This window comes from Carassius auratus, chromosome 26 (genome assembly GCF_003368295.1).
Source record: "Carassius auratus strain Wakin chromosome 26, ASM336829v1, whole genome shotgun sequence".
Taxonomy (NCBI): Eukaryota; Metazoa; Chordata; class Actinopteri; order Cypriniformes; family Cyprinidae; genus Carassius; species Carassius auratus.
Window position 1 is genome coordinate 17,036,238 of NC_039268.1, and position 17,947 is coordinate 17,054,184.

The following is a 17,947-nucleotide window of genomic DNA, read 5'->3' on the forward strand; positions in this document are numbered from 1 at the left end:
CTGGCAAACAGCAAGTAAGCTGACTCACTCTTTATCAAGTGCCCATTTCCTGTTTGTTAGTGAATATTAAATTATTACAGCTCTTCTCTTATTCTCTCTCTCTGTTTATTTTTTTCCTTCTACCAGCATCCATCATGAATCCCATGTCACATCTGTACTACAAAAAGAGCAGCTACTCTCCGTACCGGGACCGAATCCCTTTACAGATCGTCCGGGCGGAGGTAGAGCTTTCCCCAGAGGAGCGTTCGTTCCTTTTGGCCGTGGAAAAGGGTGACTATGCAGGGGTCCAGCATGCACTACGTGAGGCGGAGGTCTACTATAATATTGACGTCAACTGTGTGGATCCATTGGGCCGCAGTGCGCTACTAATCGCTATTGAGAATGAGAACCTTGAGGTGATGGAGCTGCTTCTGGATCACGGAGTGAACACTGGAGACGCTCTGCTCTACGCCATCCGCAAAGAAGTGGTGGGAGCTGTAGAGTTACTGCTGTCCCACAGGAAACCCAGTGGAGAAAAACAGGTCCGTATTTGTGTTGAGGTTTTATATGCTTTTCTCGGCTAAAAAGAGACACTTTGCATCATTATTCATTTCTATCGTGGTCCAGGCTGGTTTATGCTTTCTAGTCTAGACTTGGTCTGAAAGAAGCCTTAGAGGGATACCAGTGCCACATGTACTGGTGACCAGCCAACCTGAACTTTTAAGCTGGTTTACACTGCTTTTGACCAGGTGCAATGCAACAAATTTCTCCATAAGGAAATTGACTGTAACTTAATTAAAACTTATGAGCTTGAAAGTTGTTAATCGATTATATATTCGTACTTATATTAACAGCAAAATTCCTGGTGAAAACTACATTTCCCATGATGCTGTAAAGAAAATTCCACCAATCAAAGAACCATGGTGAACAAATTGTGGCAAAAGAGCAGGAAACCACAGTGAAGAACCGTGAATGATGTAGTAAAGTCTTACAGTCATACGCCCCCCAAAGAATACTTTGAGGAGGCAACGGCGGCAATGCCTCTTCAAAATATTGGATGATAAAAAATAAATAAAAAAATGTAGTACAAAAATAAAACAATACAATTAATACATTATAATCTATTATAGTCTATCTAGTCTATAATCATTATAGTCTATATCACCTCCCCTGAGCCTATTGAATTTTAACAGCCCCCTTAGCATGCGGTGAGATTGATAGGGTAGTTGAAGATGAATGGAGGAAAGGCACATGAGAGTAGGCAATGCCTCCATTGTGATATGATTAGATACGACAGGTTTTGATCGACTATGATTGGTTCATGTGATAGATCCCACCTCTTCTGTTTGTGCGCACTCCACGTTCACGAATGGGAAAACTAATTTAAAAAAGTAATCAAGCAAATCACACTTAGATATAATCACATTGTTACATCAAAATAAGACTTGAAATTGCCTGAAAACACAATCTGTGGGAGTTTTTAGCGAGTGATCGTCTTGGTAAAATTTGATTGAAATCTTTGTGTCTGTGGCCAATATTTACCTAGCTTTGATGACTGAGGATCCAAAAAATAAAATAAAAAAGTTAAGTATTACAAAGCATAGCTTAACAAAAGTTCACAAATAAAATACATTGTTTAACGTGTTCCTGAAAATGCTTATTGTTGCTGATTAGAACCAAAGGACCTCAATGATTCAGAAGATCAGCCTTTCCTCAAATAATTATGATTCAATGCATTTTTATATTTTGACTGATTCTATAAAAAGAAGAACTGATTCTTTCGTGTCTGTAAGCTCATAATTCAGCTAAACCATAATTCCTCTTGCTGTGGTGATGTACATTTATTTGCAAAACAAGAATGCTTTCGTGGTGTGGTTCTTTAGTACAGCATTTAAACCACATCAACGATAGAATGAACATTATATTCATCGGGGCACTGAACGTCAATAAAATAATTGAATACAAGTACCTTTGCCAAAAATAGAACTTATTCTGAATAACCACCAGTTCTTGATTCCCAACCCTGCACACCTGGTTAGGACACACAGTACATATATAGTGCTTGAATATGTATTTTGTCGGTGTTTTCCTACATATGCAATGGTTTTTGTGAACAGTGTGTATGCAGGTGGGAACTGTTCATATTTGTGGTTGTACTCTATGTGCATGTGTTCAGATGAGTGGGTGTTCCAAAGCTAATAGAAAAGATGAGATGGGAGAGATATATCTTTTAGATTTGATTTTCACCTCACGTAGCACAACAAATCTTTATTGGATTGCATTTTGTTATCCTCTAATCTTTCCCCTCATTCAATGGTAAGATTAACCTGAAAAGTTTGAATTCCTGTATTCTCATAGATCGAGTTTTGCGGCATGCTTGATTTGGTGGCCAGTGGAGGATGAAAGGGAACTTCAAGCGAGTTCTGTTAAAATACACTGTAAAAGGGCATGTGACAGCAGTATTCACTGTGAACGATGTTCATTTGTACAGCGTGGTGGCAGAAGGAAGCTACTGCACACAAAAGCTATCACTATGAATTTATCAGGGCTTGAGGTTGTGAATGCCCTTTTCTGAGGAGTAGAATCAATGATACATATATAATCACTCTCATCTACAAATGAATAGCTGATGTAAAGCTGAGCAGGAAATGCAGATTAATTAAATTAATTAAATTATAAATCTTTTTTTTTTCATGTACAGCAATTCCATTGAATAATTTTTTTCATATACAGCAATTCCATTGAAAAGCCTTCACAGTTCTTCTTCACTTAAAAAAATAGAATTATTTTACTGAACTTTATTCAGTTGTGGAGAGTGGTTCTCTGACATGAAAGTAATTTGCAAACTCGTGGCATTCAGTGCTTGAGTTTCATGGTTGACTCATTTAATGCATCTCATTCACAATTTCTCTGTAGACAGTTCAGTTCTCAACACTCTAAAGTTAGCATGTGTGATCTGAACAATCCAATCTATTTATACTTTATCAAGTCATATATGTTCTCTCTGTACAAGGTGCTCAACAGTTTCACTTCCCATCATAAAAACACCGCCTTACATAAAGAGTCCCCTAATAACTGATCATTAAACACTAAAACGCTTCCAACTTTTCTCATTTTGCACAAAAATACATTAAATAAAGCTTTATTTAATAATTTACTCTCCCCAGCCAGTCCTATGCAAAGCCTGCTGGAAATTCTGCCCAGTTTCAGTAATGCAGTGTTACTGCCAATGAAAAATGTTAATGCTTGGATTGACTAAACTTGTGTTTTACAAATTAAGACAGATTGCTTGGAGTAAAAATAAATTGTGATTGTTCAAGAGCTGTATTGAATTGCCGTATTTTAATTATGTAAATCAAACAAGCATGGTTTTTTCTTTTTTTTTTTACGTCAAATTATTCTTTTAAACTAAAAATTATTGGCTGTTCCACCCTAATATCCCATTTCAAGAGAAAATAAGTCAACGAAGGAAGGAAATCTCAGCTTTTCTAGTAATCTGTGAGGTCTTCAAGAGTCGTGGTGCTGCTGGCTTGCATGCTTAAAAGTTTATTATGTACTGTGAACAGAGTTATTTACTATAAATTAATTTTCAGTTTGTTTGTAAACAGCTGAGGGAGGAGTTAAAATCATTTGTGGTTATCCATAGGATGCTACACACCTGGTACATAAGCATTATTTTAAGAATCTGAGACTTCAGTGAGTTACACATTTTACATTGTTATTTTTACACATTTTTTTTTACAGGACATTTGTAATTTGCAACAGTAATATATTTCTATCTTCATTTTTAGAGTTAAAAAAACAACAACAACAACAACAACAAAGATAATCTTTTTACTTGTGTTTCAACCAACATCAGAGAACCATAAGCTTGTGAATGTGATGATAAATCATTCAAATATTAACTCAAAATCTCAAGTAAATATTTTAGGTTTAAGGAGTTCAGTTGCAAAATGTTTGGGGAGCCCTGGGATAGAATAAATATTTGGACAGATGAATTATTTTGTAACTGTTATTATTCTACAGCTTCACTGAGTTGCAGTGGAGTAGCTGTGATGTTTATGCAGCTCCAGGTAGCTTTGTTGCTCCCTCTTGGATTAGATGTGCACACATTTATGAAGTGAAGTGCTGCATCACTAATACGGTTCAGAAGAGAGGCACAAGGCTCCTACACTTTTGATGTTAGAGTGTACAAGCATTAGGGGAAATAAAGCCGGTAGCCAGGTTTGTTCTTTTTGCTTCATTATTTGGTTTTCTAAAGTGAACTCCGGTGGTGCAGATACATCAAGTGAGATTTTTTGCGGAAAGTGCCGTGGGGCCTAAATTGAAATCCAGCCCCTGTACCATGTGCCCGCCGTTCACAGAGCATGGGCTATTTTGCATTGCGATCACTATAGCAACCCTTGCAGCCACTTGGGAGTTATGGGGGAGGACTGTTATACTAATGGACTGAAAATAAATCACTAAATAAAATGCGTTTGCAAACCTCACTTACTCACTTTCTGGCTTGTAACACCAACGTACCACAAATCATATTTCCATAATGTTCTTATGGCAGATATGGCTGCCTTTATGATAGGATTGAGTATTTTGGTCATATACTGGCACTTAAAAATGAGTTAATGGTGTTATGCATGCTTTTAAGTGTGTTTGTGTGTTTACACGCAGTCATCTGCTCTTGAAAGTACAGCGCTTGACTCCTAAACGAAGGTAAACAATTAGGATAAAAAGGGAAGGAATTATACAATGGTTCGTGGTAAAGCATCTGAATGAGTGAGGATGTGATGGATGGGGAGAAAAGGTACAAATGGGGTGAAAGACAGAAAGAAGTAGAGGTGAAAGAGAGGTGAATTGGCTTGTGGTTCATCTTCATGGCACACAGCTGCAAGGACAGCATGACATATATGCGGTTCTCCTCAATCATCTTTAGTGTTTTTCTGTTCACTCATACTGTAAACTGTCTTCCTCTCATGTTTCATCAGTAATGCTCTCATGTAGCGTCTGTGTTTGTGAGGGGAGGGGTGAAAGACAGAGGAGGAGCGTATTAGGACTGTCTCACATCATGTTCTGGAAGCGTCTATGTTTTAACCAGTTTTCTTTTCTGTCAAGTGAACATTTCCTCTTTCATCCCCGAAAATATGCATCAAATGTAAAGCTCCAGTCTTGGCTACTCCTTCTGATGTGTATTGTGTCTTTGATCTGCTCTCTGGTACTATTCTGTTCTTTATTATATTCTATAGCTGATAAAAAAATAGCTTTAATTACGAACCTTTAATTACAAAAATTGACTCATGGTTCAGTGAAATTGTGCATGATCCATTCACTAAGTCTGATTCCAAGTGATAGATACACGTCAAGAGGGAGTAGTGGGTTTGAAGTAGTTTTGTGAATCCTTTCGATTAATTCAATATAAAGAACCAGTTCAAAACAATTATTATTCGCAAATCATTTTTGTTTGTTGCTGCAGTTAGGAAATGATAATATCAAAATGAGAGTGGATGAAATGGTCTCAAAAATTTTTTATTTAACATGATAAATAGATTTTATAATTTTTGCTCGGTGTTATTTGTGTTATTTAATGTAAAAATACATAGCTATTAGCAAGCAAACAAGTTCTTTGTGAAATTGAGTCTCTGTGTTATTTGACAGTTGGGTCTTGCTTTAAATGCACCACTGCTAAAATATTGAAGCTAGTCAACCTCTCTAATTGTCTACAGTTGTTGGATGACTTTTTGTTTGATCAACCATTCCACTCCACTTGTACTCAGAGGAGTTTGAGGTCGTAAAGTTAACGATAAAAAATGGCTACAATAGAAACCTGTTATTTGGTTAACGTAAATTGCCTTCGATATCTAATGGTACATTTCATGTCATTTTACTGTGATATACTGTTAAATGAATAGTGAAAAAGAACAAGTCACCTTTAATTTACAGTGAAAAACTCTCAGAATTTAATAACTGTCAGCTCACATTTGATGTTTTTTCAATTAAATAAATCCAAAGTGAAATCCAAGTGAATTTATTCACTTGCCGAAGCTGTTTGGTTTCTTTCGATATCAACAGCCAGTGAACTTGCTACTCTAAATTCAAATACTCAGCTAGTGCTTGCTGTAGCAGTTGCACCAAACTTTAGAAACCCTCCACCTTCCCTAGCTCCACCTGTATAGATTTGCTGCAGGGTGATTTCATATATTCTGAATTATTAGCTGCAACATGATTTTTTTTGTATCACTTATTGTATGTCCATTGGGGCCTTATCTTAAACTGTATGTTGTTAAATTAATGTTCATTGCATTATTTTAGTGTCACCTGTATAGTGTTTTGTATTTCTGTGTATGATATCTCAGATCTTCTATATATTAGTATTTACATACTACAACCTACTCATGATAAATTTTCTTTATGTGTTTTTCTCTGTGCCACCTGTTATTATGGTGGTTATCAGTATATTACAGATGTAAAATCGGAATTTAGTAAATGTGTTTAGTTAATTTTACTGTAAATTTAATCTGTTAAATGTTGTTAATCATATTATAATTATAGTAAAGCACAGCTTCTGCATTTTTTTTTCTTTTTCTCTGTGTAGGACCTTTTTTTTCTCATCGACCAGCTAAATGGCCAGTTTTTTCCCCCATATAATCTCATGGCTGATACAGCAAGCAGCTGGATATAAGAGAGCTCATTTGTGGTTTTTAGTTCCTCTGAGGAGAGCTGGCTGCACTCCAGTCGTCTGTATTCTGATGTTTGCTGTGTAGTTTGTGTTTACATGCAGTGGGTTTGTGGATTGCCACACTGATAGACTCTCAGCAGCTTGTGCAGGTGCTTTTCACACTTTCATTCTTGTCTCCTCTTTCTCAGGTTCCATCATTAATGATGGACGCACAGTTTTCTGAGTTCACACCTGACATCACTCCCATCATGCTCGCCGCCCACACAAACAACTATGAGATCATCAAACTCCTGGTCCAACGCAAAGTCACCATCCCTCGGCCGCACCAGATCCACTGTGACTGTGTAGAGTGTGTGTCCAGCTCTGAGGTGGACAGCTTGCGTCACTCTCGGTCCCGTCTCAACATCTATAAAGCGCTCGCCAGCCCCTCTCTCATCGCGCTTTCCAGCGAGGATCCCATCCTAACAGCGTTCAGACTGGGCTGGGAACTGAAGGAGCTCAGTAAAGTGGAGAACGAGTTTCGACAAGAGTACGAGGAGCTTTCTCAACAGTGTAAGCTCTTTGCTAAAGACCTGCTGGACCAGGCACGTAGTTCCCGTGAACTGGAGACCATCCTCAATCACCGTGATGACCAAAGCGAGGAGCTGGACCCGCGAGAATGCCGAGACTTGGCCAAACTCAAGCTGGCCATTAAATATCACCAGAAAGAGGTGAGGAGGCTTCTTGAAAAAATTAAGTATTGCTGGTCATTTCTATTCAGTCTAATGTCGAACATAAAAGTGAATTAGATGTTCACATGGTTTTATACAGCTTTTGAAAATTGATGCATTTGGGAAAAGTGTGTATCGCTGAGCGATTGGCTCTTTTTTGCAGTTCCATCATAGAGTTATTTGCAGAAAATAACGAAACCTAGATTTCCTTAATTCACATAATACATTTTTGTTTTCATTAAAATCAGCATAAATTAAAATCAAGACAAATATACCTCAATATAGTATAAATATTTTATGTCTTATGCATTTATTTAAATTACAATTAACTTCAAAGTATTTTTTTTTTGAAAAATTAAGTTATGTATGTTATTTAAATAATAAATTCCTTTTTCATATTACAATTTTAAACAAAATGAAAATGATTCGTTTTAAAAATGTAATTATCTAATAATAGTCTTTATATTTAATATCATTTATTTTCTCTGATTTTGTATTTTGAAATATTCCCCTAATGTATTTTGAAATATGATCTGGACATGTTTTTTGACAGATTTTGTGTGGTGCACCCAAATACAGCAAGAAAAGTATTTTTTGTACTTTATAAATTTGTAATTCATACATTTCTTTGGTATAAATATGCCATATAAATGCATCAAATTTTATTCATCAATGCAAAATTTTACATGAGCAGCTGCCAGCTTGGATTAATTATTTTTTTCACTGAGCTCGTTGAAGTGCATTATGGGATTGCATTCTCCAAAGATACATGATGCTACCTTAGAATTTGGCTAAATGAAGGCAGCATAATTACGTTTTTAAACCTACCTTTTGGAACAGCTCTTCTACTGGAAGTGCTCCAATGATGCTTTAAAATGCTACCTCTGTAGGCAGATCACTAGGTTTTGGGAAAAAAGGGAAGGGAGTAATGTGCTAGGTAGAATATTTCCAGCATTTTGTTGAAGCAGGAAGTGTATTTTAGCTGTACATTTACTGGCTGCAAAGGATGTACCATATATTGAGTTTGAGATAAACTTAGCTGCAACATTTGGATTTCATTTCTTTCAGCAGTTTGATTTTGCTGCTGTACACTTTTAAACATTAAGGTGCTTTAAAGGTTATTCATAATGATGCCATAGAATAGCATAGAATAGTTCCACAGATAGCCATTCAGTCAAAGGTTCTTTAAAGAACCATCTCTTTCTTACCTTTTAATAATCTTAAGAACCTTCTTTTGCCACAAAGAACCTTTTTTTGAAAAAGAAAGGTTCTTCAGAAGTTAAAGGTTTTTTTGTGGAACCATTTAGACCAAAAAAGTTTCTTCTATGGCATTGTGAAGCGCCTATATTTTTTAAGAGTGTAAGTCAATGTAATACAATATTGTATCAGTGTGCGATTCATTGTATATATTATGGCCATTCGGCATGAATTGTACACTTTTTTTAAAGAAAGGATGCCTTAAAATTTTTACATTGCTACAAAAAAATAATAATAATTGTATATTCAACTTTCTATTAATCAAAGAATCCTGAAGAATCCAGCAGCACAACATTAATAATAAGAAGACGCATTTCTTGAGCACCAAATCAGCATATTATAGAAGGATTTCGTAAAACTGAATATAGGATTAATGATGTGTAAAATTCAGCTTTGCATCAAAGAAGTATGTTAATATTTTACAATAATTTTCATTTGTAGTAAAAATTCACAATATTACTGCTTAAATGAACACTCCGACTTTTGGGGAATTCAGCTTATTCACAGTATCTCCCAGAGGTAGATAAGTCCATACATACCTTTTCTGTGCGTTCTGTAAGTGTTATTTGATGCACCCACCGTTAGCCTAGCTTAGCACAAAGACTGGATGTAAATGGATACTGTTAGCATAGTAATCCCAATAAGTGACAAAATAATGCAAACATTTTCCTATTTACATGTTGTGATCTGTATAGTCACAGCGTGTACAAATAACAAGGCTATATGAGACAGAGACCATTTTTAATCGTATAAATACTGGGAACTATATTCTCACTAGGCGTAGGAGCACAGCTAACATTACTTGGGCGGAGTGGATACGTGCACACGAGACGCGCGGTGGTGAGGAGAAGAGAGTTCGCTCAGAGTAATAGAGTCAGCAATTACTAGATAGTAAATTTATAGTGTACAATCATGGGTGTTTGCTGTATTGTAAAGAGCTGCGACAATAAAAAGGGGAGACAAGGTAATACTATGATGTTTCATAGAATTCCAACCCAAAACGCTGACCTGATGAATCAATGGATACTTGCTCTGGAAATAGATCCAAACACACCTGTAAACACCATCACAAAGTATTTCGTTTGCTCTGAACATTTTACTGTAGGCGACTATTTTGGAAAAAAATGCAAGTTGCCACACGTGTGCTAAAGGATACAGCCATCCCATCGATAATAAAGACAAGACAAATTGGATCACCTGTTGCTGTGGTAAGTGTTCCGTTATGTTTTGAGATGACTAACATTAGCCATACTGTAACAGTGCCATGCTAATGTAATATAACCTTAGTAGTGACACTATTACGTGAATAGGGGCTCCGTGTATCCCCTTTATTGTTATTATTGTGTTGTCATGAACACACTGCTCGTCATCAGTATAACAAAATCACTTATTTGGTGGACAGCTGACCATTAGGTTCACTCGGCATTGGGCGTTTCTTCCAGTTGATCTTGTCACAATGGGGAAAAAAAACGACAACGGCAACAACAAAATCTTCCGTGGTAGTGATGCAAATATTTTGATTGTCATCAAGCCTTGACATTGATGGCAATACCCAGTCCCAATCATTACAACAAAGGCACTCGGTTTCTGTCGGCATAGGTTGGCTTGTTCCACATTTACAGCACCAGTCTGTGTTCGTTCTGATTCTCCCTTTGACATCTTGTCTTACAGCTTCCAAAGTTTGTAACTCCTCGTCTGTGTATTCTGGCTCAAAACTATATGGTTCTGGATCTTGGTTTGATACACAGTAAAATTCCTCTGAGTCTGACAATTCCTCAAAGTCAGCCATGATTACGAGTCACGTCTAGCTAGTCACTTGTTTTGTTTACGGAACCATCAACAGCGCGTCTCGTGTGCTGCGCTAATCACTCCGCACAAGTATACACTCCGCCCAAGTAACGTTAGCTGTGCTCCTACGCCTAGTGAGAATATAGTTCCCAGTATTTACACGATTAAAAATGGTCTCTGTCTCATATAGCCTTGTTATTTGTACACGCTGTGACTATACAGATCACAACATGTAAATAGGAAAATGTTTGCATTATTTTGTCACTTATTGGGATTACTATGCTAACAGTATCCATTTACATCCAGTCTTTGTGCTAAGCTAGGCTAACGGTGGGTGCGTCAAATAACACTTTCAGAACGCACAGAAATGAAAAAGGTATGTATGGACTTATCTACCTCTGGGGGATACTGTGAATAAGCTAAAGTCCCAAAAAGTCGGAGTGTTCCTTTAAGATGTGTTTTTGATCAAATTAATGCAGCTTTTGTGAGCATAAGAGACTTCTTATTAACCATACTTTTGAACAATAAGTTGCAACATGTCAGTTATCCAGAAAACAAACTGGCACATGGTTAACAGTGGGACTTAAGTTATAAAAGGAAACATGCAAGGTTAATCTAACACTTACATTAAAGGTTATAAAGGTCTTCAATCAAACAATGTGAAAAGTACCAGCCATTCCACTAAAACAAGGATAACAACATTTTGATGGTGCATTGGAAACCACCTCGAGTTTATGAAGAGAGCTTCCATGTAAATGAATTTTGAAAACTGTCTTTGGCTTTCCAGGGAGATTCCAGTGATCTTTTTCATTCTGAAAAACAAACAGTCTCTTGCAGAACTGGTACATGCTCCAAACTGAGGATTTGAGAGCTTGTGTCAGTATTTTTCGTTTCTCTTCCTATCAGTCAGAGGTGATGCTGGCTCTGACCTGCGAGTCTGCTCTTCAAATTATCTCTAATTATTTTGTGTGACTCAAGGATCTCTGTTGTGAATACAGATCACAATGCTGTACGTGTACACACATCGGAAAGAGGGTCAAGACAGATGTGGGGCTTTGAGCCGAAATGCTATGGGAAAAGAGAGATGAAGTCTATTAGGAGCCCATTTAGTGTGCCTTTATATTTTCAGTGATTAAAGTTTTATAGAATGAGATTAAATATTGAGAAAAGGTTACCAGCGTTATACTCCAGATTTCACACAGTAATTTGTCTTCATTTGACATGAAAATTAAATGAGTCAGAGAAGATGACGCTGTAATTCTAAACAGGGTTGAAAGGGCGAGGAGAGTGCAGAGAATCAAATACATCTGGAATAAAGCAACACAGGCTTTCTTGAAACATTACTCAGGGGCATCGATGTGACAGATAATGCTGCTTATGGTTTTCATTATACGTTCACAGGTCCCAGGAAGAGCCTTTGTGTTGCTTAGAGCTGTCTTTGAATGGGACAAAACCGGTTCTGCTCTTTTGTTGTTTTTACTGCTGAAGGATTACGCAACCTAGCACACAAATGTCAACAAGACATCTACTGTACTTGGTTTGAGGATTTTTCATTTTGAAGATATAATTGTTGCTGATTCTTAAGCTTGGGAATTGGAACAATCTTCAAACATTATGTATCCGTGTTATTTGGTATCATTTAAGTCCTATTATAGTGTTTATTACTAATTCGAAATGACCTTAATTTTTTTTATATGATTAGTTTCTGTTTTAATTCTAGTTTCCTTTTTAGTAATTTCATGATGTGCTTTTGTAATTTTTAGATTTGTATTTAATAATTTTTTTTTAAATATTTATATTACTTAAACTTATTTATTCTAGGTATTTGCCATGTATTACTATTTTTTTAATTGATTTAATTTGTTTTTATTTTTATATTTTCATTTTAAATAAAAAAATTGGATTTGTGATTTTGACATTTTTATTATATATTATAAAGGTTTATTTCTGTTTTAATTTTAGCAATTTTAGTGCATCAGCTCATTATATAACTTAATTAACTTCATTTATTTTTTTTAATTATTAAATTATACATTTATTAAATTTATTATATTTAATTTTCCAAGGAAACATTGAATGTACAGAATAGCTACTAATACTGTCAACTCAAGCTACTGTCTAATGTGCATTTTTAAGAGACAAATGTCTATGTTTAAGAGAAAACTTAAAGGGGGGGTGAAATGCAAAGTTTAAAAAATTAAGTTGTACGTTTGAAGGAGTATTTCTGTTCCAAAAATACTACTTCCGTTTTGTCCCAAGTTTCGGAAAGTTTTTTTCGAGTATGCCTCTGTGTGACGTTAGATGGAGCGGAATTTCTTTATAAGGGTCCTGAGGGCACTTCTGCCGGAAGAGCGCGCGCTCCCGTATAGCAGAGCACTGAGAGCACAACAGACATTCACTGATCAGAGCGAGAGTGTCGCGAAATGTTACAAAAGGAGTGTGTTTTTGGTTGCCAGGGCAAGACAACCCTGCACAGATTACCAAAAGAGAAACAGCATTAAGGGACCAGTGGATGGAGTTTCTTTTTTACAGAGCATCAACGGAGTTGTGCAAGTGTTTGTGTTTGTTCCCCTGCATTTCGAAGATGCTTGTTTTACAAACAAGGCCCAGTTTGACGCCAGATTTGCGTATCGTTTATTTCTTAAGGATAATGCAGTCGAAACGAAAAAGGGTCACAATCGTGTGTTGGAACCGCAGGCGGTGAGTAAAACTGCTTCAAATATCTCTGTGTTGTTAACTTAGCTATCGGCGTGTAAGCACATCAAGTAAACAACATGCGATGTTGTCATCAAACTGCACTTTCCACATGTAACGTTACAGCTTAAAAAAAAAAAAAGACGACAAAGTGGAACTTAGTCATTTTCCAAAACCGCTAAGCAAATATATACAGTTTAAGTACATACCACATAGAGACTGATTCCTGATGCTGCTCTTGTTCAATTTCAGCCTCTGGATCTGATTCTGGATCATAAATATACGCTGAATCTGACTGTTAGGCATGGTTTGTTTTGGTTGGTTTTGTCCTCAGGGTGTCACAGCTTCCAGACGCGCTCAACGCAAAAGCCTACTGGCGCTCGTGATTCTTTAGCTCCGCCCACACGTCACGCCTCCGACCACTCGTTTTTTTCCGGGAAAAATCGGTACAGACTATCTTTCTCTTATGAATATAATAAAACTAAAGACTTTTTGGAGTTATGAAGGATGCAGTACTACTCTATAGGCACTCAAGATTAACAGGATATTGAGTGAAAACGAGCATTTCACCCCCCTTTAATATTATTAATACTGCAGCCTGCACTGCAAACTGTGCTGAAGACATGCGTCATCAAAGTCAGGGAACACAAAACTGTGACTGGAAAAGTGAAAAGAATTTAAAAACGTTGTGTTTGTCATATTCTGACCATTGATTGAAATTCAATTGTCTGACTTTAAACTTTTTTATCATGATTATTGTCGATATCCACTGATATGAAAAATTTGGGACAGATCGCCCAGCCTTATTGTTAAATACAGTATACAGCTTTGGTGTGTATCTCATTGTTTGTACTATGAACATGAAGGATACCTTGAATCTTGCAATCAGGCTTACAATTTTTATCTGGCAGATGATTAAACTGGCAAAATCCCATATGTGTAGATAACCTCCTATGTGTAGGACCCTCCTATCCTTCTTCTTATGTTGTTCCCTCATCATTCTTTTCTTCTCTTGTACCTCTCCCCCTCACCCCCAGTCCTTCTATCATCTCTTCTTTTCTGTAATTTTGGAAAGTTGATTTACTGCAGGGGAACATCAGTGCAGTCAGCATCCCCCACCCCACATCTCGCTCACTCGCTTCTTGAATCGATAAGGATTACATACCCATACTCAAAGCATTTTGCTCAATAACCGCTGTGCTTCAATCTCTTTACCTCACCTCTCATCTGAACTGCTGCTTGAATGCAGTGCTGTATTCATGTGCATCAATAGATGCAACTGCTGCTGACAGAACTCTATGAAGTGGGCTTTGGTCAGTGTTATTGAGTGGAACTTGAAAATGGTTGAGCATTTCAGTGATTTAAAGTCACCAAGAAATCAAAATTAACCACTCTTATTGTTTTATGGAATATTGCAGTGTTTATAATATTTAATTTAATATTTAATCAAAACCATTAACCTCACCTCCCCTTCACAACAACATCTCTTCTCAGTAAATTCTGTAAATATTATTTTGGAATAGTATGGTGACTGGGAGTGGACATGTTTGGTTCACTTAGTTTGTCGTGGCCACAATATTAACTCGTGGAAAGTGGTAATATGTCGTGGCCAAAAGATATTCATTTGTGGGAACGTGATAATATGTCATGGCCACGAGATCATTCAGCCTGATCCCACTGCAATTCGTAAATATTTTATGAGGTGGCTATTTAGTATGAATTTGCACGACCTCTTTCATACAAATTAAAGCTGCAAAGGTAACTTTTGTAAAAATATATTTTTTACATATTTGTTAAACCTGTCATTATGTCCTGACAGTAGAATATGAGACAGATAATCTGTGAAAAAATCAAGCTCCTCTGGCTCCTCCCAGTGCTCCTATTGCCATTTGCAGAAAGTCATCCGCTCCCGGTAAAAAACAACCAATCAGAGCTGCGGTCCATAACTTTGTTTGTGTTCAAAATGTAGAAAAATTTATATAATAAGTGAGTACACCATGAATCCATTTTCCAAACCGTGTTTTTAGCTTGTCCTGAATCACTAGGGTGCACCTATAATAAGTGTTTATATTCTGACTATTTTAGATTGCTTCGGGGGTACCGCGGCGGAGTAACTCAGTACCTTTGTGATTCTTCATAGACATAAACAGAGAGAAGTAGATCCGGCTACGATGTTCTTCCGCGAGATGTAAGCAGTTCTGTTTATTAACCGCTAGAGCGTCAAAAGTTACCTACCACAGCTTTAATACGATTTGGGCTAAATCTTACATATTTTACGAATTGCACAATTCGTATGAATTTGAACAAATGACCTATACCTAACCCCGCCCCTAAACATACACGCTACTGGTGTCTAGACAAATTTTACAAAATCGTACGAGTGAGGTCTTACGAGTGAGGTCTAGCGGATTAGCCAACTCGTGCAATAGGTACGAATTGGTCGTGAAATAGCGTTGGATCATTTTTGTCGAAGTTACGACATCCTTATGTCCTGGCCAAGAGATTTATGCGTAAACAAACCTGCATGACCATAGTAACCCGGGATTGCAGATGGATAAAAATTTTTTATCGATTCCACAGTTTTGAAAATCCATGATCAAAATGGTTAATAAAATCATTTAATAATGTAATAATTTCTTGAATAATTAAAATAATAATTTAATTCAAAATAAAATATTAATACATCCATATCTGATAATCCAGGGTTGCTATGGTCACAAAGGTTTAATGCATTAAATTTGAGGCCACAAGAAATGGATGTTGCTCACTCAAAATAGGATTTCAAGGCAACCACTCCATATCTCGTGAGGAGAGAGAGGTGAGATTGCAGCGAAGCCAGGCTCATATGCTTGCAATGAACGCATGATTTATCCACGGACGCAGCTTCAAAATGTTGGATGGCCAAACACTGAAGGCAATGCTCGTGGCCTGCACAAGTAATGAGTGGATGCAACTGTACCGTATTTATACCTGTATGCACAGGTAGTGGCTCAGGTATGCAAAATCCACTTGCCAAAATTCATTGGCGTTTTCTCTGAAAGTCAGAAAGCATTGGGGCTCTCAAGTAAACCCCCTATGTTGTCACAACATAACTCAAAATGACCAACAAACAGGGAACTAGCCACATAAAAGTCTTATGATAACATTGTGTGAGGAACAGACTGAAATTTGAATTGGATCCCTATTTACTTTCATTGTACAGAAAAGAGCAGCTTAGACATTGTGCACAATATTTGCTTTTATGTTCCAAAAAAGAAAGTCAGATGGGTGTAGAACAACTTGAGAGTTAAGTAAATGAATTTCCACTTTTGTATGAAATGTGGCAGGTAGGAGAACACTGATTTGGCACTTGTTCTTCTTCACATCGGATACTGGATGAACATTGGATATCGCCCTGTATTTTTAGTTCTGCACCCTGCCGGAGGAATTGCTCTCTCTGTTCTCGCTGACGGCACCCTGGGACAAGAGTACGCTACCTCCGGTCTCTCTCTCTCACAGCATATCTCTCGTTCACTCTCTCTTACTGATCCAAGTCAAACACACAGATGGGGGTGAAAGGACCAGAGATAGATAGAAAAGACAGTGAAAGTAGATATGACTGAGAACAAATTGTTGCTGAATAATACAACACAAATCAATTTCTCACTCTGCCTGGTCGGTAGGTTGGATCGCTCCCGGCCAACTGAGCAGCAATGGCTGCTTTTGTTCTGATGGAGTGAGGGAGGAGAGAGAAATAGATTTATTCTTTCTCTCTAGCGCTCTACTGCTCCATTCTGCTATTTTGGACCTTGTGTGTAAAGTCAATCAATGCTTCTCTGCTTTGATGATGTGTTTCATTATAGGAATCCAAGATAAGCTGTGATAAAGTTTGCTTTAGTTTTTGGCCCTCATATTCATAGTATAATAGAGAGATTATAGGAAATTATTGGGCATTTTAGTTTAGTTTTAGGAATTTCAGTACTTTTAATTTTAATAGTTTCCTTTAAATTTATCTTTTTTAATTTGTTTCCCTTTATTTTAAGTTTTAGCTTTAAACTGTAAAAAGTATTTTTCAAAGTTGTAAATAAAACTTTGATTATTCAAGTATGTGTATAGTTGTAGTTTACTGTTGTAGAAACTCAACATACTGTGCAATTATGTTTTATCATTTAATAGTACAAGCTTCCTGTGCAAATCTGTCTTACTTATGATGCCATGCACTGTTAAAAGTTGCATACAGTATGTGCTGTTTTGCTCATTCGTAGTACCATAAAACATTAATATGGGCTGTAAATTGGACTAAGCAGGAAGGATGATGCAGGGAAGGAGCCAAAGAGGTAACAGGAAGCTAAGAGGCAGAGAGACAGAGAGCTTATTCCAACCATAAAAAAAGATGAATTTCTGGCTACAGTAACATCAGGCTTATCCCCGGCAGCTTGTGTGTGAACTGGAGTTTCAGCTCGCTGCCCGTCTGCTTCTACACACTACCATGCGTAGTCTTTCCTTGTCATTTATTCATCTCACTTGGTAAGAATAGCAGGGCTGTATAAATTAACCAGCGCTGCAGTGTCTCTGTGACAAGCAGATTGAAGTAGACAACTTCAATCAACACAGGGAAGTTATGACAACGACGAGGGATTTCTCTGACAACATATTACACAAAATGTTGACAATATGCATTTGTTAATGTGAATATACCTACAGGCTCCACCTATTGCAGTATTCTGTACCTGTGTTTATATACTACAGTCAGCATTGTGGGTAATTTTGTTAGTTTTTTTAATGTACAACTCTGTAATCTTAAGAGTGTGTGTATGTATGTGTGTGTGTAAATGAAGTTATTCAGTCTGCAAATATGCATATGCCCATT

General features: G+C 37.0%; 1 protein-coding gene across 2 annotated transcripts in view; it reads left to right on the forward strand.

The window, feature by feature from the left end:
- trpc5a (transient receptor potential cation channel, subfamily C, member 5a) overlaps positions 1-17,947 on the forward strand; it is a 61,192-nt gene that overhangs the window by 13,416 nt on the left and 29,829 nt on the right. For both annotated transcript variants that reach the window (XM_026204532.1, XM_026204531.1), the window contains exons 2-3: positions 127-521; positions 6,838-7,359. In XM_026204532.1, coding sequence (XP_026060317.1) covers positions 135-521; positions 6,838-7,359 — 909 coding nt within the window. In that variant the 5' untranslated portion in view covers positions 127-134. The remainder of the gene's footprint in view (positions 1-126; positions 522-6,837; positions 7,360-17,947) is intronic.